The 20,834-nt window shown below is 50.5% G+C and overlaps 8 protein-coding genes across 8 annotated transcripts, besides 1 other annotated feature; 4 read left to right on the forward strand and 4 right to left on the reverse strand.

The window, feature by feature from the left end:
• Positions 1 to 20,834: part of a sequence feature (contig 1.17 1271..347844(-1)) that runs on past both edges of the window.
• Positions 141 to 3,492, reverse strand: ANIA_01283 (RIC1 family protein; the record flags this gene model as incomplete). The annotated part of the gene is made up of 5 exons (XM_653795.1): positions 141 to 872; positions 927 to 1,402; positions 1,451 to 1,718; positions 1,770 to 3,164; positions 3,217 to 3,492. The coding sequence occupies 5 exons, from the start codon at positions 3,490 to 3,492 to the stop codon at positions 141 to 143; spliced, it is 3,147 nt and encodes a 1,048-aa protein (XP_658887.1).
• On the forward strand, positions 3,848 to 6,277 carry ANIA_01282 (putative Hsc70 cochaperone (SGT)). The gene is made up of 3 exons (XM_653794.2): positions 3,848 to 3,870; positions 3,942 to 4,936; positions 4,991 to 6,277. Exons 1-3 carry the CDS (start codon positions 3,868 to 3,870, stop codon positions 5,034 to 5,036), a joined length of 1,044 nt encoding a protein of 347 aa, XP_658886.1. The 5' UTR covers positions 3,848 to 3,867; the 3' UTR covers positions 5,037 to 6,277.
• On the reverse strand, positions 5,187 to 7,341 carry tim44 (protein translocase subunit TIM44). The gene is made up of 2 exons (XM_050613176.1): positions 6,436 to 7,341; positions 5,187 to 6,374 (listed from the first exon to the last, which is right to left on the reverse strand). The coding sequence occupies exons 1-2, from the start codon at positions 7,302 to 7,304 to the stop codon at positions 5,699 to 5,701; spliced, it is 1,545 nt and encodes a 514-aa protein (XP_050469011.1). The 5' UTR covers positions 7,305 to 7,341; the 3' UTR covers positions 5,187 to 5,698.
• Positions 8,354 to 13,142, forward strand: ANIA_01280 (putative VPS9 domain protein). Its single transcript, XM_653792.2, has 5 exons — positions 8,354 to 8,516; positions 8,768 to 8,907; positions 8,942 to 9,033; positions 9,121 to 9,292; positions 9,420 to 13,142. The coding sequence occupies exons 1-5, from the start codon at positions 8,443 to 8,445 to the stop codon at positions 12,974 to 12,976; spliced, it is 4,035 nt and encodes a 1,344-aa protein (XP_658884.2). The 5' UTR covers positions 8,354 to 8,442; the 3' UTR covers positions 12,977 to 13,142.
• ANIA_01279 (uncharacterized protein) lies at positions 13,609 to 14,619 on the reverse strand (the record flags this gene model as incomplete). The annotated part of the gene is made up of 1 exon (XM_653791.1): positions 13,609 to 14,619. One exon carries the CDS (start codon positions 14,617 to 14,619, stop codon positions 13,609 to 13,611), a length of 1,011 nt encoding a protein of 336 aa, XP_658883.1.
• On the forward strand, positions 15,444 to 15,856 carry ANIA_01278 (uncharacterized protein; the record flags this gene model as incomplete). The annotated part of the gene is made up of 2 exons (XM_653790.2): positions 15,444 to 15,650; positions 15,719 to 15,856. 2 exons carry the CDS (start codon positions 15,444 to 15,446, stop codon positions 15,854 to 15,856), a joined length of 345 nt encoding a protein of 114 aa, XP_658882.2.
• ANIA_01277 (protein abfC) lies at positions 15,999 to 17,951 on the reverse strand. The gene is made up of 6 exons (XM_653789.2): positions 17,754 to 17,951; positions 17,489 to 17,683; positions 17,308 to 17,435; positions 17,166 to 17,254; positions 17,019 to 17,118; positions 15,999 to 16,965 (listed from the first exon to the last, which is right to left on the reverse strand). The coding sequence occupies exons 1-6, from the start codon at positions 17,858 to 17,860 to the stop codon at positions 16,070 to 16,072; spliced, it is 1,515 nt and encodes a 504-aa protein (XP_658881.1). The 5' UTR covers positions 17,861 to 17,951; the 3' UTR covers positions 15,999 to 16,069.
• On the forward strand, positions 18,697 to 20,673 carry ANIA_01276 (sugar porter family MFS transporter; the record flags this gene model as incomplete). Its single annotated transcript, XM_653788.2, has 7 exons — positions 18,697 to 18,723; positions 18,780 to 18,825; positions 18,905 to 18,983; positions 19,050 to 19,241; positions 19,294 to 19,537; positions 19,590 to 19,846; positions 19,912 to 20,673. 7 exons carry the CDS (start codon positions 18,697 to 18,699, stop codon positions 20,579 to 20,581), a joined length of 1,515 nt encoding a protein of 504 aa, XP_658880.1. The 3' UTR covers positions 20,582 to 20,673.

A 20,834-nucleotide genomic window follows, 5' to 3' on the forward strand; every position in this document is an offset into this window, starting at 1 on the left:
CCCAACAGTGTGCGGATTGACTGGGAAGGGAGATTCAGTATTTATGAAAATTTTTAGCTGTTCAGAGTGAGCTAATCAAAATCATTGGCTATGCCTATGTACATATATATCGATTGTGCAGTGTATGGTAAGCAAGTTTGCTAAGTGTTCGTGCTTCCGCCCCCGGATTTATCGGAGGTGGAGGGTGTAGCGGATTGCGAAGACCAGGATGGAGAGCGAGCCTCCAGGCCAAGTCCTTTCAGATTAGCTCCGACCCCGCTGACTCCTTCCGGTTGGTTACCATATCGCAGTCCTGCACGCGACACAGCACGGCGGAGCATATCGCCAGAGCCATCGAGAGCAACCAGGAACCGAGCGAGCTGTGCACATAACTCCCAGTCGCTTCTCTGTGACGCCAATATCATCAGTCTAACAACATAATCTTCAACCGGGGCATCGTGGCCCTCAGACTCGTCTTCAAACGCTTGTAAGACGAGCAGATACCCCACAGCTGTTTTGAGGGAGTTGAGCTTAAGAGCTTGTTCGAAAAGGTCTTTCGGGGCGGGGAGGTAGGCGAATAAGGTACGCCATGATCGGAGCTCGGTTTTGCGCGTACATTGAACGACAACATCTAAGTATATGCTGGGTGGAAGTGAGGCCTGAAGAAATGAGATGACCGAGGGTAGAAGAGGGTCATGTTTAGGAATTTGATCATCAAATTTGCTATCACGCGCCACATTGTCCACTTCTTCGTCCAAAACATGGTGTAGAAGGATTTCCAATGCGTGCGGGAAGTATGAAAGATGGGAGAAATGCTGGCATAGTGAGTGCGCTGCAGGGATATCACCCTGAACAAGACTGTGCTGCAAGAAGTATGGCAGGAAGAGATGTGTCTATCGAGTGTTAACGTAGCCTGCGTTTGAACTGTAATGAATTTGAGAACGTACTCGAATAGCAAATTTCAACACTACGAACGTGACATCGCGCCGTTGAATTGTTTCGGGCTCCACTCCTAATACAATCCCTTTGTTCAAGAGTACTGACAAGGGGTAGAAATCGAGAGGCACTTCAATCGACTTCGGCACGTCCTCCCGTTGCAAAACCTCCTGGACGTCACCCCACGCCGTAAGATCTTTCCCAGAAAATGTCCACAGAGAATCACGTAAGGAGAGGTTGCTGTGGTATTGGTTGAGAGCCAACTCCGCGGCTGGGCTAGGTGGTAGTGATTCCTCATATGGTGGTGCAAAGTTAAAGGAAAGTTGATCACGCATCAAAATATAGTACTCGACGTCGTGCGATATGACGCGCATGTCATATTTAAGATCCCCGCTATCTGACATGGACGGCTGAAGGAGCACCAAATTCCCGTCGACGAGTAAAAGCACGGACGCCACTTTCACATCTTGAGACGGATCCCCGTTCCCTATAGAGGTCAGATTTTCCATCACAGAAAGTGTACGCTATTACGTACGCAACTGTTCTTCAGGTAGAACCCAGCTGATGGACCGGACACGGGTCGGTGCCCTCACAATGCCATTGAACGCAATCTGACCAACAGCGACTAGACCAATGCGAGATTGTGTCGAAGTGATGATATAGTGGTAAAGAATATTCTCGTAGGTGTAAACAAGGAGTGAATCCTCGCCAGACGGCCCAATGAAAACCACCGGTGATGGAAGATATTCTACATGGAGAACAGAATGGTTATTCAGCGGAAGTTCGCGAGAGAACATACATAACTGTTTCCAAAAATTAGTATCAACGCACTTGTTGTTTTTTGCGGAACTGACCTCGTATGACCCGTCACGATCTATGGCCGCAATCAAGATATGACCGTACCAGCACATCCCGCCTCGAACAGCAAAAGAATTCTCGACAGTTGAGTCTTCAAAGACTTTCCAGCGGCCGCTGTTCACACTGTAGTGTGCAAGACCCCGTTTTCCAGCTATGGCAACATATCTACCATCTTGGGATACTGAACTGGAGCGGATGGGCCACTGGGAATGAAGGTAAGCGGGTGGGTACTGTGCATGGTGCCACAGTGAGTCTTTGCCAGAGATTGTTATGAGATCAGGCAAGTCGTGTCCGCGGTATATGATTACTTCTGTTCCTGTTTGCAGAAGACCTCTAGCGAGGTTGGCGGAGGAATAGCATCCAGTAAGAGCGCTGCGGGCTGTTTCGAGAATCCACAGGCGCCGGTCATCTCTGCTGGTTAGAATGATATCTGAGCCTCCACCTATCCAACAACCATGTGATGTGCCAGTCAGCCAATCTTCTCCATTCGATTCGGCAAGAGACCGATCTATTGAGAAGCTGTTCCCGCCTGGTTTGCCGAAGACACTCCAAGTCGTCCAACCGTGTTCGTAACCTGCGAAAAGACAGTACCCGTCTGGCGAGTAGCACATGAACGTTAAGTCGCCGGTGGTGCCGAGCGAAGCGGGCGGTTGAAGCTTGTGTGACAGAGGAACATTTCCTAGATAGTCTTTGGCCGTGTAGACAAGAACATTGCCGTTGGCGCAACTGACGGTGAGGAGTGAGAACCGAGCATTTACTGTAACATTGACAGCGTTCTCGCCATCGTTCGTCGGTGCGTGAAAGCAGTGGCCGTGGAAGAGAGCTTTGCGAGATTCGGACTGGTGCGTTGTCTCGGAGACACGCTGAACGGCGTAAGCATGACCCTCATTGGTCACCCAGACCATGAGATTGATCGCCCGGTCATACACCATGTCCACGATCGAAGTCTGTTTTGACACACCTAGAGCTCGGGTTAGGAGCTCAGAGGAGGTTTGTGTACCGTGCTCGTCAGGCGTCCACCGTATGCATTGGATAGCTGCGGGCTTTGCAGTTGCAACCACAAGCTCGCTGTCTAATGCTAAAGCCTTCACAATTCCGGATTCTATCTTGATTGCCATCCGAAAACGAATGCTAACATCGTGGATGCTGCTAGCTTCCTCATCGGCCGAGAGACGAGCCAGTTGTTGCCGCCTATAGGTGCTGCTCTGGTCGTATTGCTGCTGATAAACGCGAGTGTTGGCGTCCGTGGCAATGGTATAGGTAAGCAAATACCCTTTCTGAGTCTGAACAACCAGGATTGTGGCATCAGGACGCATCAGCAGAGCTATGTTAGAGCCGTACGTCTCTAGTGATGTCGACGATCGAGAAAACGCTGCAACGACAGCGGTGGGCTTAAGCCGGTCAGTTTCCGTACGTCATGAAAAAAAAGACAGCTCAACATACCCTGGTTTGCCAGACAGTTATTGAGGAGTCGGTCATCGTCGCAAACATATGGCCATTGCGCGAAACGGAAAGACCCCTTATTGCTTCATCTGCCCACTGCAGCGACGGTCCTAGCCGGGAATGCGATTCTGAGCCATTGCTTTGATTCAGGGGCCGAGCCTGCTCTTGATCTGAGGAGTCCTCATGGATAACATCGTCTGCGTCGTCCGGTAATGGGACTGGAGTTCCAGGGCCATTGATCGCATAGACCCTCGGGACTCCAGTTGGCCAGTACATGGCTCGAGAGAAGTGGCACAGTTATGGGAAAATGCGGTGGCAGGTATGGTCATCTTCGACATATCTAGGCGCGTTATACTGCCGGGTAGAGGGCATACAAAACCCCAGAGCTTCCGACCATAATTACCATGAGCTCTTTCGACTGATCAACTGACGACCTAGATAGCTGATAGCTGAAGCTCCCTACTCCGCTCTCACCGCCCACTTTGGATAGATCAGCACACAATCACGTGGAAAAAGCAAACAAACAGTGCAAAACAGAAGGCTCGAGATTCGCCGCTACCAAAAATATCCCCGCATCAAAGGCCCCCCGCTGCTTCTCGCCAGATATACAAACATTCTCGAGCTTTGACAGAAATATTGTCAATCTCCATCATGGTAACCACAATTCAGTCTGTGTCTAACTCTAGCGTAGTGCTTGAAGCTAACAATTAATCATTGATTTCTAGGCCCCTACAGAGTCCAAGAAGCGCCTCGCGCTGGCTATAATTGATTTTCTTAACACCAGCGTCAAGGATGGCACGCTCACGGCAGATGACGCCGAATCTATTGAGATTGCCCAGTCATGCATTGCGGATACGTTCAAGGTTGATCCGTCTGACGAGGCTGCTATGAAGGAAGCGTTAGGCGGACAGTCCCTTGCCAGTATCTACAGCGTCTACGAAAAGTTGCGCAACAAGTCCTCTGCCGGTTCCCCCAGCACAGAGCCTCAGACTGAGAAGAAGCCCCAGGCTGGTGCTCCCACCCCCGAGTCCGACAAGCTGAAGTCCGAGGGTAATGCCGCCATGGCTCGTAAGGAGTACAGTGTTGCTATCGATCTTTACACGAAAGCTCTCGCTATCGCCCCTGCCAATCCCATCTACCTTTCTAACCGTGCTGCTGCCTATTCCGCATCAGGACAGCCCCAAAAGGCCGCGGAGGATGCAGAGCTTGCCACTTCTGTTGATCCCAAGTACTCCAAGGCGTGGAGCCGACTGGGTCTTGCTCGATTCGATCTGGGTGACTACCACGGAGCGAAGGAGGCCTATGAACATGGTATCGAGGCCGAAGGTAATGGTGGAAGCGAGGCGATGAAGAGGGGCTTGGAGACTTCCAAGAAGAAGATTGAAGAGGCTAGCCGCGGTCCTGAGCCTCCGACGGAGTCCGTTGATGATGCACCTGGAGCCTCGCGCGGCGGCAGCGGTGGCATGCCTGATCTTTCTTCCCTCGCTAGCATGCTCGGCGGTGGCCGAGGTGGTGGTGGCGGCGGTGGCATGCCTGATCTTGGATCTTTGATGAACAACCCCATGTTTGCCAGCATGGCTCAAAACATCATGAGCAACCCTGATATGCTCAGCAATCTGATGAACAACCCTCAACTGCGACAGATGGCAGAGAATTTTGGCCAAGGGGGTGGCATGCCGGACATGGCAAGCTTAATGAGCGACCCGAACATCGCAAATATGTAAGTCTTGTCGTGCTAGCTTTCTTCCGGCCCAGAGCACTAATCATATTATAGGGCGCGTAATCTCATGGGTGGTGCCGGACGTGGTGGATCCCAATAGTCTGTGCACTCGTTCTATTGTTTAATACCTGCGCTGACGCCCGACCTTTTTTTCTTTTCGATCTGAAATTGTCTCGGTACATGTGTTTAAAGTATGACTATGATATTGAGAAGCATATAGATATGGCCATTAGCCGCCTTCTAATGATTCAACTCTCAATTCCACTTCATTGATATATCTTGTAACTTATATTTGTGTAAGAAATGCAGAAAATTGACATGCTGGACCAAGGGGCCTTATGCAAAAGTGATAGAGGAGTGGAGGATGGATGAAGTTGGCCAAAAAAAAAAACACCATGCGCCACAAGCCAAAGCAGATGAAATATGAGTTCAACACGTTTCGGCACATCGTCAAATAGATACAAGTATCTCGTTTGAACTGCCAACATATTAAAATAAATAGAAATACACGTCTTCCACAACTGGCATATAATCAAGAATCATGGAAAGATACCCATACCGAACGGTTACTAAAACATAACATGAAGCGCCAGTCCAACTGGCCTCTATTCGAATAGGTAATATAGTACAGTCGGATATATCAGACATTCGAGAAGTGGAGTAATGGGAGGGAGTCCGGAAAAAAAGGCTGTGGTAGTATGTCATCAAAGTTCGGAGGAAGCGGCAATAATGTTCGCGATAGAAGTAATCAACGCTGTTCGTTTAGATGTAATCCCGAGCAGCCTTCTGGAGCTCGATCAATCTCCAGCCCTTGGTCTCGGGGTTGTTCACATCTTCAGGGATTCGGGTGAGACCCATGACATAGTTAACCAACTGAACCTTGTCCTCCATCCCAGCGGCGAGCTCATTTGTTTTGACGTTTCTGTAAACATGGACTTCTTGCGTGCGACACATAACCACGAAAACGGGGATATCACCGGGGTCCAGCATACGGGCGCTCATGACATCAACTCCGCGGATATCAAGGATACGACCATCCGACTTCAGACCTGCTGTGGTGATCTGTTTTGTGAGAGCTTCATAAACGTGGAACTGAGCGTCTGAGAGCCAAAGCTTGAGTGTTTCGATATCTCCCTTAACGTAAGCATCCAGCACCTCGGGAAGGATGTATTCACGCATCTCCCGCAGGAACGCTTCCATCTGGAAGTTCGGGTCCATTTCTCGGAACTTCTTGACTACCTGCGCAGTTTCGTTCTCGGCGAAGAAGCCTGCAATCCGGTCCGAAATACTGCGTGCCGTGCTAATCAGGGGGTTCTCTGACTCATTGTATGTTTCCTTCAAAGAGAACAGCTTCTGCATCATAGGATTTGAGTCTTTGAATTCACGCCACGACTCCTTCCAAGCCGAGTCTTTATGAAGTGTGATGTTCGTTCCCGCGCTAATGACATAATTACTGTTAGAAGACAGGGGAAAAAATGGTTCAGGAGAAGAAAGCATACTTTGGATCTTCAACCATAGGCTCAGCCTTCCGGCGGCCGGACTTAAGCTCCTCCTGCTCACGCAATTGTCTCATTCGTCGACGTTCTTCCTTCTCGGTCCAGCCACCGTAGCGAGAACTGCTGCCGTCGTCGATGGCTTGCTTCACGCCTCCAACAGCGGTCTTATAAACCTCAGTCTCTCGCACAGGGCGTGTTGCCTTCTCTATCCCAGATGTAGTCGCATTAACACCTTTTCGGAGCCCCTTAACAACAGGGGTATTCCACGTCCATGAGGCACTCTTTCCGATAACGCGTCCTGTTCCTTTGAGTGCACTCGCAGTTCGTGAAGACGCCGCACCCTGGGCAGCCTCATAGGCAGCACGGGCACGCTTAACGTTCTCATTCTCGGCAAACTGATGCGCTGAAGATGCAAGGGCCTTTGTTGACTCGTTCCATTCTTTGGATGCCTTGAACTCTTGCTGAAGAGTGTCCCGGAAGACTTGCCACGGGGACTTATCTCCATGGGGAGGAGGGGGAGGCGCATCCTCTTTATCTTCCTTCTTCTGCTCCGACTTGTCCTCATCCTTGCTTTCTTCATTCTTCTCCTGCTTTGTCTCTTCAGACTTCTTTTCAGTTTGCTCCTGCTTCTGCTGCAGCCGAGGTGTGCCGACATGAAAAGATCGAGTCAGGTGAAGGGAGGCGTAGGGTGAAAGAAGGCGAGAAACAGGGGATTTGGCGCAGTCTATTGAGCGGGAAGTCGCATACAAGGGGGACTGAATCAGAGACCGTTGTAAAGCGGCAGAGTTTCCACCTGTCGCCCTGAGCGCCAACACCTGAGAGCGCAGAGCGGCCACCCGAGCGGTGGCCGGCAGCCTCGTAGCCGCGATCATGCTATGTCGATGAATGAAAGAGAAATATGGTAAGAATCGAATTATTAGGTCGAAAGAGTGCCCAACGGCAAGACGAAGCGCGAAGGATGAGGCGTTGCGGATGAGGCGAGAGAAAGCGATGTCGGCAACGGCTGCTTGAAGGGAAAAAAGTCGAGCTACCATTGCCAAGAATCGAAAATTCGGCCCTTTTCCGCCGCCTTCACCTTACCCGGACCACCGCCGCTACAATTCATTCAGGTCAAAAAGTGGTGTCCGGGGTGTCAAATCACCTGTTGTTTTCGACTACGTTCTTTCTTTGGTCGTCCAGAGCTCCGCCTTACTTGAGGGGCGGCCTGAGACCTTTTGCTCGTTTTTGAAATTTGCAGTCTTCTTACCCATCCGCCCTCGCGAACAACTAGATTCAGTATGAACACATTCACCCACAGCTTGCGGCGAGCTCTTCCATCGGTTGGTCGTCAGTACCATCCAAAGGTTCCCTTGTCCTGTCAGATACGATCTTTTTCCTCGACGCGCCAAACCTTCAATTCGCCGTCGAAGCAGATATCCAGTGAGCAAGAAAAAGCAGGTGCAAGCACGCAACCAAATGAATCTGTGAAAGAAGACTCGCCATTGAAAGCAATTACAAACTCAATTGGCGGGAACGGGGGTGCTGTCAGCGGAGACTTCTCAAAGATGGCGTCGGAGTTGGAATCAGTTATTCTCAGGCGACCTTACAGCGACCAAACTCCTCCGCATCACATCCACGTCTATTCGCACCGACACAATACGATACTTACACTTACACGACCAAACGGTAGTCCTTTGATGTCGTTTGGCACCGGAGTCCTGGGCTTCACCAAGTCTCGTCGAGGCGGCTATGACCCGGCATACCAATTGACGTCGCATCTCTTCGCACAGATCCAGGAACGTGGTCTCTTGATGGATATCAAAGCCATAGAGATTATTTTCCGTGGCTTCCACCAAGGTCGAACAGCCTTCACCAAGGCATTGTTAGGAAACGAGGGGAGGAATATTCGGGGCTTGGTTTGTCGGGTAGCAGATTCGACCAGGATCAAATTTGGTGGAACAAGGAGCCCGAGAGTCCGTAGACTCTAGAGTTTCTTTTTGCTGTTCTTACATCGTCGTTGTACGAAGTATTATGCCTGGCGCATGTCGCCATCAGGAGACCGCCGGGTTTGAAGACGATAACCATTTTGCCACAGACGGAGTTGTGTGAGTATTCGCTCGTGGTCAGGTGGAAAAGGTCTTTTTTGTAGTCTAGTGTGGCCTATGTATATTATCTTGATTTTCCTGGTTCAGAAGCCTAAACGAAACCCCAGTACAAGTTATCAACGAAAGAATCCAGAAGCCTAGCCGTCCGTATCCGGTATAGCGCGGATAGCTTCACCCAGCTGCTGCACGGAAGCTGTTGACTGAACGACTGCTCCTTGTATTTGTCAATGGATGTGTCGGAATTATCATAGCATCAAAATCTTGATCACCTTTGCTCAAGCACACGATTGCATTCTCAGACTTTCAACGCTTTCGCTAGATTTTGGGCTGCTCGCGGGGCAGATGCGCCTGAGCCTCCCTACTGTTGATCCACCGGCGAACGTTCCTTTTTGTGAGCTTGACAGCGGCGGCTTGATGAGCGCCAGATCTTCTCCAACGGGCCGTCGTCCAGGACCGCTTGGATGCACCCTCTAAATCCTTTTCTCCGGGCTTTCTTTCGGAGCACTGTGCCGGGGCAGTGTGTGCCAGTCGAGAATCATGTACGCCTCCCCTCTTGCGCCGCTTCAGACTGTCGAGGATTTAGTTTACTCAGGATGCATTCTAGGTTCTGCTCGTCCCCGTCAGTGAATCTTTAATCGGATCACGCGATCGTGAATCGTCATTACTTTACTCCGATCTCGTCGTTTCTGAAGAGTTCTTGGGCAGCCATACCTTACGGATACCAGCCTCCAGTGGAGCGGGAGGGAGGGATGATTCAAACGTGCGCGATGGTAGAGGTAAGGCAAAGCAGGTCACTACCGCCAACGGGAGGACAGTGATCATCAGAGACAATTTGGTCTATAGTAACAAGGGTAAGAGCGCTTCAGTGATTATTTGAGTGACAATGTGCTTAACGAGACTCAGGCTTCAAGTCGTTGAGCCAGGCACAATTGCTGTCCGACGCCTTATACTATGCCCCGACCGGTGAATCACAACCATGGCTTATATATTACATCTCGAGACCGCTTGTCGGTTCCTTCGAGCCCGCGAAAATTATCCCCGCGATTGTTCCTGGAACAGGTTCTAGGGTTGACCCTTCTCAGGCCAGCGCTAAGCCTGGTGAAACAGCCGGCACTATCTCAACGCCCCCAAAAAAGGAGATCCGAACCTTTGGGGAACTGCTGGCCAACTTCCCCATGATTGCGCGGCAGATGCAGCCGGGGTTGGAAAGGTTGTTTAGGGAATTCGGAAAAGAACTAGGAAAACCGTTACCACCACCGCCGTCGCGGTCACCCATGCTAGATGATAACGAATCTGGCCGAGTTCGCGAGGAGTCGATTGCCGATGAAAACGGCTCCATCAAAAGTTCATCGTCCCGCCGCAGCAAGGGTCTTCCATTCAATTCTGAAGAGTACTTTGAAGATGACGAAGACTTAATGCGTCGTAGCCTGGAAACTGCTGTTACAGCTGCAATTGATCTATTTCGCCTAGTTGATCAGCAACAGCTGTCTCTTCTCGGAGCAACTACCGACCTAACAGGCCCAGTGGTTGAGCGCTATATTGAACGCTATGTTGCGGAGCAGGTTCATGAGTCGCTCCTTTTCCCGCGTCTGTGCAGCTTCCGACAACCGGAAGATATAGAACTAGATGCCAGGATTCGACAAATGGAGTATGTCGACGTTTCCCAGGTTGGCCTTGTTGTGGAGGGTGGGCGCGACGGTAAACGCGAGCTTCTTCTGCGGCTTGGTAGGGCAGTGGAGGAATTTCGCAAAATGCTGGACGCGAAGTGTCCCCACGATATGCTTAATACACTTCTGGAGACAGTGAAGGTTCTATCCTATCCGGGCGAATACAATAAAAGCGATGAAAAGCAGTCAGCCCCTGTGACGATAAACGCCGACATCTTGGTATCTCTCTTGTTGATCGTGGTGATCAGATCTCAAGTGAAGAATCTTCAAGCTCGGTTGCTGTACATGCAACACTTCATCTACGTTGATGATGTTGATAGTGGAGAGATGGGCTATGCTTTGAGCACATTTGAAGCGGTCCTGACCTATTTAATGGCTGATCCTGCGGGACTTCGACGAGCCAGCATTCGAAATAAACGCTTGTGGAATGCTACCAAAGCTGGGCGCGTGGCTGATATGAAGGCTATTCTAGAGCCGGATGGCTATCACGAATCCTTCTTTGAGGCGTACGACGCTGCTGATTCGCAGGAGCAACCATTGGACGAGGGGCAACCCAATCGGGATTCCCAGCGGATGCTTCCCCTATTTGGAGACCAAATACAAACACGCGATGAGGGTCTGGAAGCAGCTTCGGAGGCGCCTCCTCTCGCACACGTATTTCCATTCCAAACGTGGGAGGCTTCTTCGCCCCGTGACACGAAGCCTCCCATTAAGCGGGTGTCGATGGATGTCAGGAGCCTGTCAGAGTCATCAGGCATTTCATTTTTGTCACGGACTACCACTCTGAACTCAATCAGCAGCGCCATTGAAGGAGATAGCTCGATAGAGACATTGGTCAAGACACAAGATCCGCATGGTGATTCAATATTAATGATGGCGGTTGAGAGTCGCCGAGCTGAAGCTCTCAAATATCTCCTAAGCTTGGGCGAGTATTACTCGGTTACTGACGTACTTGAGGATACGAACACAGATGGAACCACTTTACTCAGTGCTGCTGTTCAGCTTGCTCAAACCGAGATTGTTGACCTTCTACTCGACTATCTAACAGCGGCAGCTGACGAGGGTGCCATCACATCTTATTTACGCAAGTTTGACGAGCGAGGGCGCACAGCCGCACATTATCTATTTAGCACGCCCGCAGTAATGCGAAGACTCAAAGGATTACTCCCCTGGCGCCAACGTGATAAGCTTGGACAGACGCCGCTTTTCGCGTTGTGTAGATCATACGACCATCCTGAATACAAGGCAATGGTGAACGAGGCCCTCACAGCAGCTCAAGAGTCTCAAGGGGATGGCGAGCCTTTGCACCTCGACGATCACGTCGACTCCAGAGGCAATACTCTCCTGCACATCGTCAGCGATCCCGAAATCACCATACGCATCCTCAGAGAAAGTGACTGTGACCCAAACGCCACCAATGACAAGAAATTCACGCCTTTAATGATGGCCAGTAAATATGGGCGTGTCGACCAAGTTCGCATCCTCTTCTCGGACTCAAGAGTGGATCATCACCTCAAGGAATCCCGTGGATTGACTGCTATCGAGCTTGCCAAGGATGATGAAGTTCGAAACCGCATTGACGACCTAATCCTCCTTTCCAATCCGCCTTCTTCCCACGACGAGTCATCCGGACGGGTCACAACCGTAGTCCGCTCCTTCTTCGTCGAAGACGCAACAGTCCGCTTTGTTCTCAAATCAGGCGCACCAACACCTCCTATTGACGGCCAAGATGTGCCTGCCCATACAACAATGTACACAGTGACAACATGCCGCCGTACATTGTCTGACTTTGAGACCCTCGCCGAATGCCTCTCGCTTGAACACCCCGCCTCCTACATGCCCTCGCTCACCGACTTCCGCAACCCCTTTCAAATCCACTCAAAACCTTCCCGTGCCGTCCTCCACAACATGCAAGAACGCCTCGACCGCTTCCTCAAGATCCTCTTGTCTCACCCAACCTTCTCCACCCACGAACTTCTCTGGGAATTCATCCTCGTTCCCGAACTCCAGCCTCAAATGATGGCCGACCGCTCTCACCGGAAAGCCCAGGCTCTGTCCGAATCCATCATCGAAGACCATGACCCAATCACTTCAGAAGGCATCCGTGAAGCAGAGCAGTTCATTTCCCACGCGCAAGACATGGTTCACGCAACACACACTCACACCCGGTCTCTCCTACGCCGCGGACACGCCCTTCAAAATGCGACCTCCGACATCGCGGACGCCGTGGCCCTCGCTGCATCGGTCTTCTCAACCCTCAAATACTCAACCAACGCCCTTCCACCATCTCACGTTGATGCCTTTTCTCGCTACGCATCCTACCTCTCAACGTCAACTTCAGACTCCTCTCCACTCCTCCAATTCCTGTCGACCCTCTCCTCAATCGATACGACTACCTCCGCAATTTTATCTTCACTCTCGCGCCCTCTCTCCCTAATTGCGTCTTTAAATTCCTCAACACGAACCCTCACGCGCTCCCGCAACGCGTTAGCTTCATCCTCATTACCCCGCAAATTCAACCTCAACTTCCCTGGCCTTGAAGAGTCACGTCTCCGCTCGCTCCGTGACTTGCAAGAAAAGATCACGAATAGTGAGGACCAAATTGCAAGGCTTTCTAGGGAGATAAGCTGGAATAAGGATGTTGTTGTCGGTGAGCTTGCGGGCTGGACGTCCTGGAGGGAGCAGGTTGGACGTGGGGCGATTCGGGATTTTGTTAGGAGCACGCTCGTTAGGGAAAAGGAGAGAAAGAGGCGACTTGAGAGATGCTTAAGGAGTGTGAGGGATGTTGAGTGATTTAATGGTTGGTCATCGCCTGGCCCTGGCGACTGGGTTTCTCATAGATACATTTAGCCTGTAGACATACTTCTTTTACTCTTTATCTGCCAATTTCTTCAATTCATGTATGGCTACGTGTGGAAATATCTCTTATGATAATGATAATGTGATGCTGAGGTTACGCTATTCGTCCAAATCAAGGGATTCGCAGATATCTGAAACACCAAAGATATATAGTAGTAACCATGGCTTGATATCCACAACGTATTCTGTTAAAGCGAGCCAACCTTGTCATCATGTGATTATCGGAGTGCCTGCTCCTGCTGAAGCCTGTCTAATTAAGTATACATGGCCGCAGTACGGCTTTAGCTATCTACAAGGAACGAAGGTTCGCGAGAAAAGGATGAAGGGCCAGAGTATCAGTAGCTGATAAGAAAACAAAGCAATCTCCAGTAGAAATGAGGAAGCCACAAGCTCATCTACGGGGCAACTAGGCGAACTCAAAAGTTTCACATGCAAAGGTAAAACGATATGCGTCCGACAGCAACCAATTTTAAGGTATGCAAAGGAGATTTCCTAGAAATGACAAGGTAGGAGAAAGGACACAGTCTGACTTGCAAAAGTGAGAAATGACGGAATAGGAAGAACAATCAAAACTTGCAAAAAGGAGAGATGGATTTTTTGATTGACGGCAGACGAAGTAGTGACCTTCTGTAGCTGCGAACTGACGAAATTTCAGCTTCAATTTCTCGGTCTTGATCCACGTCTGTGGCTAATGAGTGCGCTGGTGTTCGGGGACATTCGGTTCCTAGCTCACTGCTCCTACTACTCGCATCTGTGACGGGGTCAGGTAATTGGGAATCAGGAACGGCGGTTCGTGAGACAGCCGGTTGCAATGGAGACGATACAACCACAATCTGCTTCGGGATAGAGCCGCGACGTCCTCTTTTAGAATTATCCAAGCCCTTCATGTGACGTGTAGCTTCTGCTTTCATGCTCAGAGTAGAATTGATTTGCTCCAGGGGATCACCGACGGTAGAGGTACGAGGCGTCGTAGTGCGAAATTTGTTGCGACTTGTGCAGAAAACGCGGATGACTTTGCCATCCTTCTCTTCCTCGACCATGTAGGAGCCGGCTGAGTGGCTTTTGCTGAACATCATAGCCTCTCTTCTTGCTCTTCTCTCGTCCAGTGAGTCATCGTCTGCTCCCTTCTTTCGTCTCTGGCGCGTGCGGACCTTCTTGACGATCTTCCAGCCCAGTAGAGCGATTGCAGCGAGAGCTACCACAGCGAAAATGCTCGACGCGGCGATCGAGGCTTTCTCATATTTCCAATCCTTGACCAAGTCACTTTCACTTGCTGTATGGTTCAAAGCTGGGTCAGACTTCGTGTCATTGGATGGTTTACCCTGGCCAGAAGTCTTGTTGGGAGGTTTGGACAGTGGATCGCGTTTGGCGATTTCGTGAATGGCGTGCGGATAGCTCGAGCGGTCGTTGGACTTTGAGTCATAAAAGTCATCAGGATGATCTCCTCGACCGGGATCCGCAGTCTCAACTGCTTCTTGTGTGTCCGTTTTTTCGTCGTAGAGGATAGAGGTGCTAAATGAGGCACTTCGAGGGTCAGCAGCTGGGGACAGTGCGACGGTTAGTACCCACAATGTCATCGATAAGAGGAATATTTGGGATGAGTAAACTGGTATAAGGAGCTGGGCGAATGATAATCACATCGATGAGGGCCGTCTAGATAGGAGTGTTGCTGAAGGGCAAGACGGCGATGGCGGCGACGCAGGTAATGGCAGGTGTCTGCAAGCGCATAAGGCAATTGCGACCCCGAAGTATCTCACTCTGAGAAGGAGGACACATAGAGCAAAAACGCTGTCTGTGAAGCTGGTGGTATCTATCTCTTAGGCAGATATGTATTCTGCATCGCCCTATCTTGAGGCAGTGTAGTTGCATCCATCATGGTGACTCGTTACGTGGGTTAGTTGCTGTAAGGGTTTAGATGCGAAGCTCCAATTTCTCGTTGGCAATAACCATTCAGACTTCTCCTCATCGCCTAAAATTAGACAGGTCTGAAGCTGTAAGCAGCAAGACAGTGAGGCTTTCTGCAATGATACCCAAATTGATGTGCACTCCATTGATCAATCACTCTCCATACCGCTCTGAAGGCAAAGCGGTACCATTCCCTCAGGAGGTAGTAGATACTCTTCTGAAGATCGGACTGATCTTCGTTCTCATCGACACCCGCGTACTCTTAGAGCCCAGACGCATGGCTTCATAGTCTTCGATTCAGTAGTTGGTGTAGTCCACACGGACCGATATATACAATGACATCACTCAGGAACTGCCGAAGTATCCTTCCCTAGCAGGTTAGCGCATTACGTGTCGGATACTTATCGCTGACACCGACGTCACCCTGACTAGCCCTTATCGTTAGCTTATTACGGTATAACTATCTGTCTGCCTAGTCTCAGCATTTCTATGCTTTATGAGTCCATCTCACATTCGAATATTATCTCAGAATAACCTCTACTATTTCTATCTCTGTCTCACTACAAAGCACTATCATCACTCAACTAAAGTCAAAATGCCCCTTGTTGTCCCCGGGATTACCAACACCGGTAGCGGTAACAGCAAAGACGACTGGCTCAATAAGCTTGTTGGGAAGAAGATCAGCGATTCTCATAATGAGACTGTATTATTCTCCCTCATTGTATTTGTATTAACTCATGTGCCATTGATACTAATAGTTTTCGCCGACAGTGTTTCGCAAAACAAGACCTCCCTGAGTCTCATCGGATCGTAAAGCCGGGAGATTTCACGACGATGGACTACAGACCCGAAAGGTTGAATATTCATCTTGATGAGAACGAGAACGTTCGTGATGTGAACTATGGGTAGGGGCTATTAGGGCTATTCACGAGAGTCTCTGAGAGCTTATCTGAGAGCCTATGGTTTTATGACGGATCATGATGCAATGATTTGAGATGTTGCCTCTATCATCTAATACTTTTGAGAATGAAATGGATGCAAGGAGATGGAATTAAAATTTAAATACACTGCGTTCTATAATCGTATAGTGAGGTAGGTATCGGTAGGCTTGAAGTCAGCTGCTCAAGCCTTCCATCTCAGCAGGGTAAGGGAATGCTTCGGGAACACGTATGGGCCCTGGGCATCCCACTTGGTCTCAACCAGACCAACTTCTTCCTTGCCCTTCATGTTCGTCACGGCTGGGTTGTCACCGGTAACAGTGAACACAGTAACCTCACCAGATGGACCATCAAGCTTCGCCTCGATCCCCTTCTCTTCATGGATGTTGATCACAACTACATTGACATATCCATCCTCACCCAGAGTCGCACTAACGTCCAACCAAGGCGTATCCTTGACACCCCTTACCCATTTCGGGTGTGTTTCGCCCTCGTATGCAGAAACAGAAATGTGTGCACTGATAGTCCAGCCACGCATGTAATTCGAGAACAGATAGAGCGGCCACCACGTCGTCTGCTTCACGATCCCATCTTTCGTGGTCATAAGCGGCGAAATTACATTGACGCTCTGCGCAATGCACGCCATACCAACATCCTTACTCTTACGCACAAACACGTTAAGCCAGACACCCACAGCTAAAGCATCGGAGAGGTTGTAGGATTCCTCTGCGCCTTTACTGCCCTCGGCACGGATGGGGTCCCAGACGTTCCACTCATCAAAGCAGATAGTCGGGCGGCGTTGCTCGGGCGGGACCCCGTTCTCGACCCGGGCGAGGTCGATGAGAGAGGAGGTGATCTCGATGGCGCGCTCAGCGGCTAGAGGCGCGGTGACGTTAGGAAGGTGTGAGGAGTGAGCTGTGTAGAGGTGGATACTGTGCATATCGATGAGGGGGACTGCGCTTGTTGATAGGGGCGAGTGCACGGGGAGCATGGTTTGCTTTAGGGTGTAATAGTCCCACGATGTTGGGCCTTCTTTTCCGCACAGAATCAACTCGATAGAAGGATCAAGGAGTTTCAGGGCTATTGGAAAATGTGAGATGTAATACTACGAATTGAGTGGGAGGCAAGGTTACCTTTAGCCCATTGGTAGGCCTTGTGAGCATATTCCTCCTTGGTAGACTGCTCAACCTGCCATGGTCCCCATACTTCGTTACCGAGGGCCCAATATTTGACCTGTGCATATTAGCAAACTGAGAAAACGCGGGGCTGGGATTGCGCACATTGTACGGTTCTTCTCGTCCGTTCTTGCGTCGGAGATTGGCGTAGTAGGTGTCCCGGGTACCGTTGCAATAATCGACCCAAGCCAAAGCTGTAATCAGAAGTGTCAAATATGCCGGCAGAGAGAGTGGTAGTCTTGCATACCCTCATCAAGAGTACCCGTGCCCATGTTCAGGCAAAGATAGGGCTCGGTTCCCAGCACCTCACACCACTTCAAAAACTCATCAGTTCCAAACTGGTTGGTCTCTGTGCCCAGCCACGCAAGTTCCGGCCTGGAAACAATCAGTAACGGTCTACCTAAACAGGTTAAGAATCAGAGACAGACCTCGCGGGACGTTGGTCTCTCGGACCAACTCCATCGATCCAATGGTATGTTGCGGTGAAGTTGCCACCAGGGTAACGAATGACAGGGACCTTGAGCTCCTTAAGGGCTTCGAGGACGTCCTTTCGAAATCCATTCTCATCGGATAATGGGTTACCGGGATCGTAGATGCCCCCGTAGATGCATCGACCCATGTGCCTGGGTTCACGAGTCAGCTTGATATGGTCCTAAACTTAGTCAGGCCAAGAGACCGGGGTCCAAAGCTCACTCTGCAAACCCGGCATAGATATTAGGATTGATTTTTGAGATGCGGCGGTCTGGGTGTATGGAAATTCCCGGAGCTTCCTGCTCACTGAGCTTCGTGAAGGTCGTCATGGCGGCGCGAATCTGACGAGCTAAAACTACAGGATCAAGCCAAAGAACCGAAGAATCGAGTACTGATTGGCAGAGAAAAAAAAAACTCAATTATCAAAGTATTGTTGAGTACTTGAAGACCCAGGCGAGGCGACTGGGCAGCTAATATTAATGTTAGACGGGCTTATCGAGGGATCCAGCATCAAACAGGCAAAACCCCGGCGGGGTCACCCCATGCCAGACAAGAAATAAATTGGACTAACTCCTGCGGAGTTGACAGCAACTGGCGATGTGTAGTGCCGTTGATCTGGCGATTGGAGCCAAGATGTGGCTTGTAGTTATTCCGTCAATCAGCTGCCAGCGCTTCAAGGCACGGGATCCCCGCAGGCTGCCTTAGTCTGCATCGTTCAGGTTCTCCGCTCCATCGGCTGACATTTCCTCCCGCTTTCAACACAAGCGGGCCTAGGCCTCTATTCGTCCTAGCTCCTCGAGGTCTCTGGTTTCTACTCTCCGTGACTTTGCCGTTGGTGTCAGGCCGACGGGGTAGGAGCTCCTCGATGATCATGCCAGCCCGATCCCTACGTCCTTGTGGGATTAACCCGGCGGGCATGAAGTCAACCGCAATTCTGGGCCGGAGCCACATGCCGCAGACGGTGATGTCGGAGTGCTTTGCCCACACTGTTCCCGAGTTTGGGAGTGGCATAGTTCAACCCCGGATTTCTTTAAAAGAGGCGGGTCCTGCTTCTGGTCTCTTATCTCAGTCTCCGCACTTTTCTCCGGAGTCTTGATCTCGAGCAGTCAAACCCGTTGGAACATATCGCTGGTTTACTGAGAGTTACTCTGAGGTGTTTTTAGCCATGCGTCTCTCTCCTGCGTGGTACCAGGTATGCTTGCTATCTCGGGCAGACTATTTAGATCATTATACTTACGGTGATGCTAGTTCCTCGTAGGCGTCTTCGCCTCCCTCGGATCATTCCTCTACGGATGTGCGTGTATTCCCTCATTCTCAGAGCCCGTCAATGGCGCGCTGGATGTTAGTCCACTAACCGGATTCTTCAACTGCAGATGATCTGGGTGTTATTGCGGAAGTGATCGCCTGTGAATCGTTTAAGACGACCTTCAAAGAGCCAGACAGCACGCAAACGTAAGTGCTCCGTAACCTGGCGGGAGAGCCTCAAGTGGAAGATCCTGGCATTGACTCGTGCCTCAGAGGTTTGGTCGTTTCAATGTTCACAGTAGGCGCTTTCTGCGGTGCTGCATTTGCAGGTCCTACTGGTGATTATCTGGGTAGACGTTGGACTATCATAATCGGTTGTATCGTCTTCTGTCTGGGTGGTGGTCTGCAAACCGGCGCCCAGACTATTGAGTACCTATACAGTGGACGTTTCTTTGCCGGCGTTGGGTAAGTTGTGTTGAAACTTTGGCCGCCGAGTACACTTGCTAAACTGACTTAGGGTTGGTTTCCTTACCATGATCGTGCCCCTATATCAGGCCGAGATCTGCCACCCGAATATCCGAGGTCGTGTCACTGCCTTGCAGCAGTTCATGCTGGGTGTCGGAGCTCTCTGCGCCGCATGGATTTCGTACGGAACATACGTCGGCTTCGATGATACGAACGATGCTCAGTGGCAAGTCTCTCTTGGTCTGCAAATCGTCCCAGCCGTCTTCCTGGGGCTGCTGATCATGCTTTTCCCTGAGGTAAGATACGAGCCCAAGCCAGTCATACTGCTGCTAACGTGCATGCACCTAGTCCCCTCGTTGGCTTATCGACCATGGCCGCCAAGAAGAGGGCCTGAAGACCCTGGCGAGGCTTCACGCCTACGGTGATGTGAATGACGCCTGGGTCCGTGCGGAATACACTCAGATCCAGGAATTTATCCTCCGTGAACACGAGGAGGAGGCCAAATCCTACTTGGAACTCTTCCAGTCGCGCTCGTCGTTCCGTCGTCTTTTCCTCTGCTGTGCACTCCAAGCCTCCGTGCAGATGACTGGAGTTTCCGCGATTCAGTAAGTACTCTTTGGCCCTTACCTCTTCTCTGTATGGTGAGTTATTAACGGCCTGTCTCGTACAGGTATTACTCCGTCACGATTTACGCGCAGATCGGTATCTCTGGCGATGAAACCCTACGCTACCAGGCAATTAACTCCATCATCGCTCTAATCGCCCAGTTCTTGTGTATGATGCTTATCGATCGTTTCGGTCGCCGCTGGAGTTTGATCAGCGGAAACTTGGGCAACTGCCTTACATTTATCATCGCCTGCATTCTGCTAGCCAGATTCCCTCCAGAGGTCAACAACACCGGAGCTCACTGGGGCTTTATTATTATGACTTGGCTCTACAACTTCTCTTTCTCGTGCACTTGCGGTCCCCTGTCTTGGATCATCCCAGCCGAGGTCTTCGATACTCGTACTCGTTCGAAGGGTGTCTCGCTTGCGACCATGACCTCCTACGCCTTCAACACCATGATCGGCCAGGTAACGCCACTCGCAATGGAAGACGTTGGCTACAGATATTACTATCTGTTTATCATCTGCAATTTTACCAATGCCGTGTTCTTCTGGTTGCTCCTGCCCGAGACTAAGAAGTTGCCGCTCGAGGAGATGAACTATTTATTCTCAAACGCTCCTTGGATTATTCCAGGCACAAAGAAGGAGGACTACGTCCCGCACGACCTGGAGCGTAGGGTGGTGGAGCAGGAGGAAAAGCAGCATGCGTATGCGTCGCATGAGGAGAAGAAATAGATGCAGAAAGAAGACGGACACGTTGATGCTCGATGATACTGTGTACTTTACAATAATCGGATATGTAACCATGTGTAGGGTCCACTAATGGTCCCTGGGAATTGCAGATGGAGTTGTGCCAGGTACCGTCTTGAGAGCCTGAAGCTTATCATGAGACCTCTTTGTAATAGGCCCGAGACACTACGTAGATCGACATATGCACTTATCTTCCGGTCAGTTTAATCTCAATAGTGCAACATATGGCGTCGTACGA

The sequence above is a fragment of the Aspergillus nidulans genome, chromosome VIII (genome assembly GCF_000011425.1).
Source record: "Aspergillus nidulans FGSC A4 chromosome VIII".
NCBI classification, from domain to species: Eukaryota; Fungi; Ascomycota; class Eurotiomycetes; order Eurotiales; family Aspergillaceae; genus Aspergillus; species Aspergillus nidulans.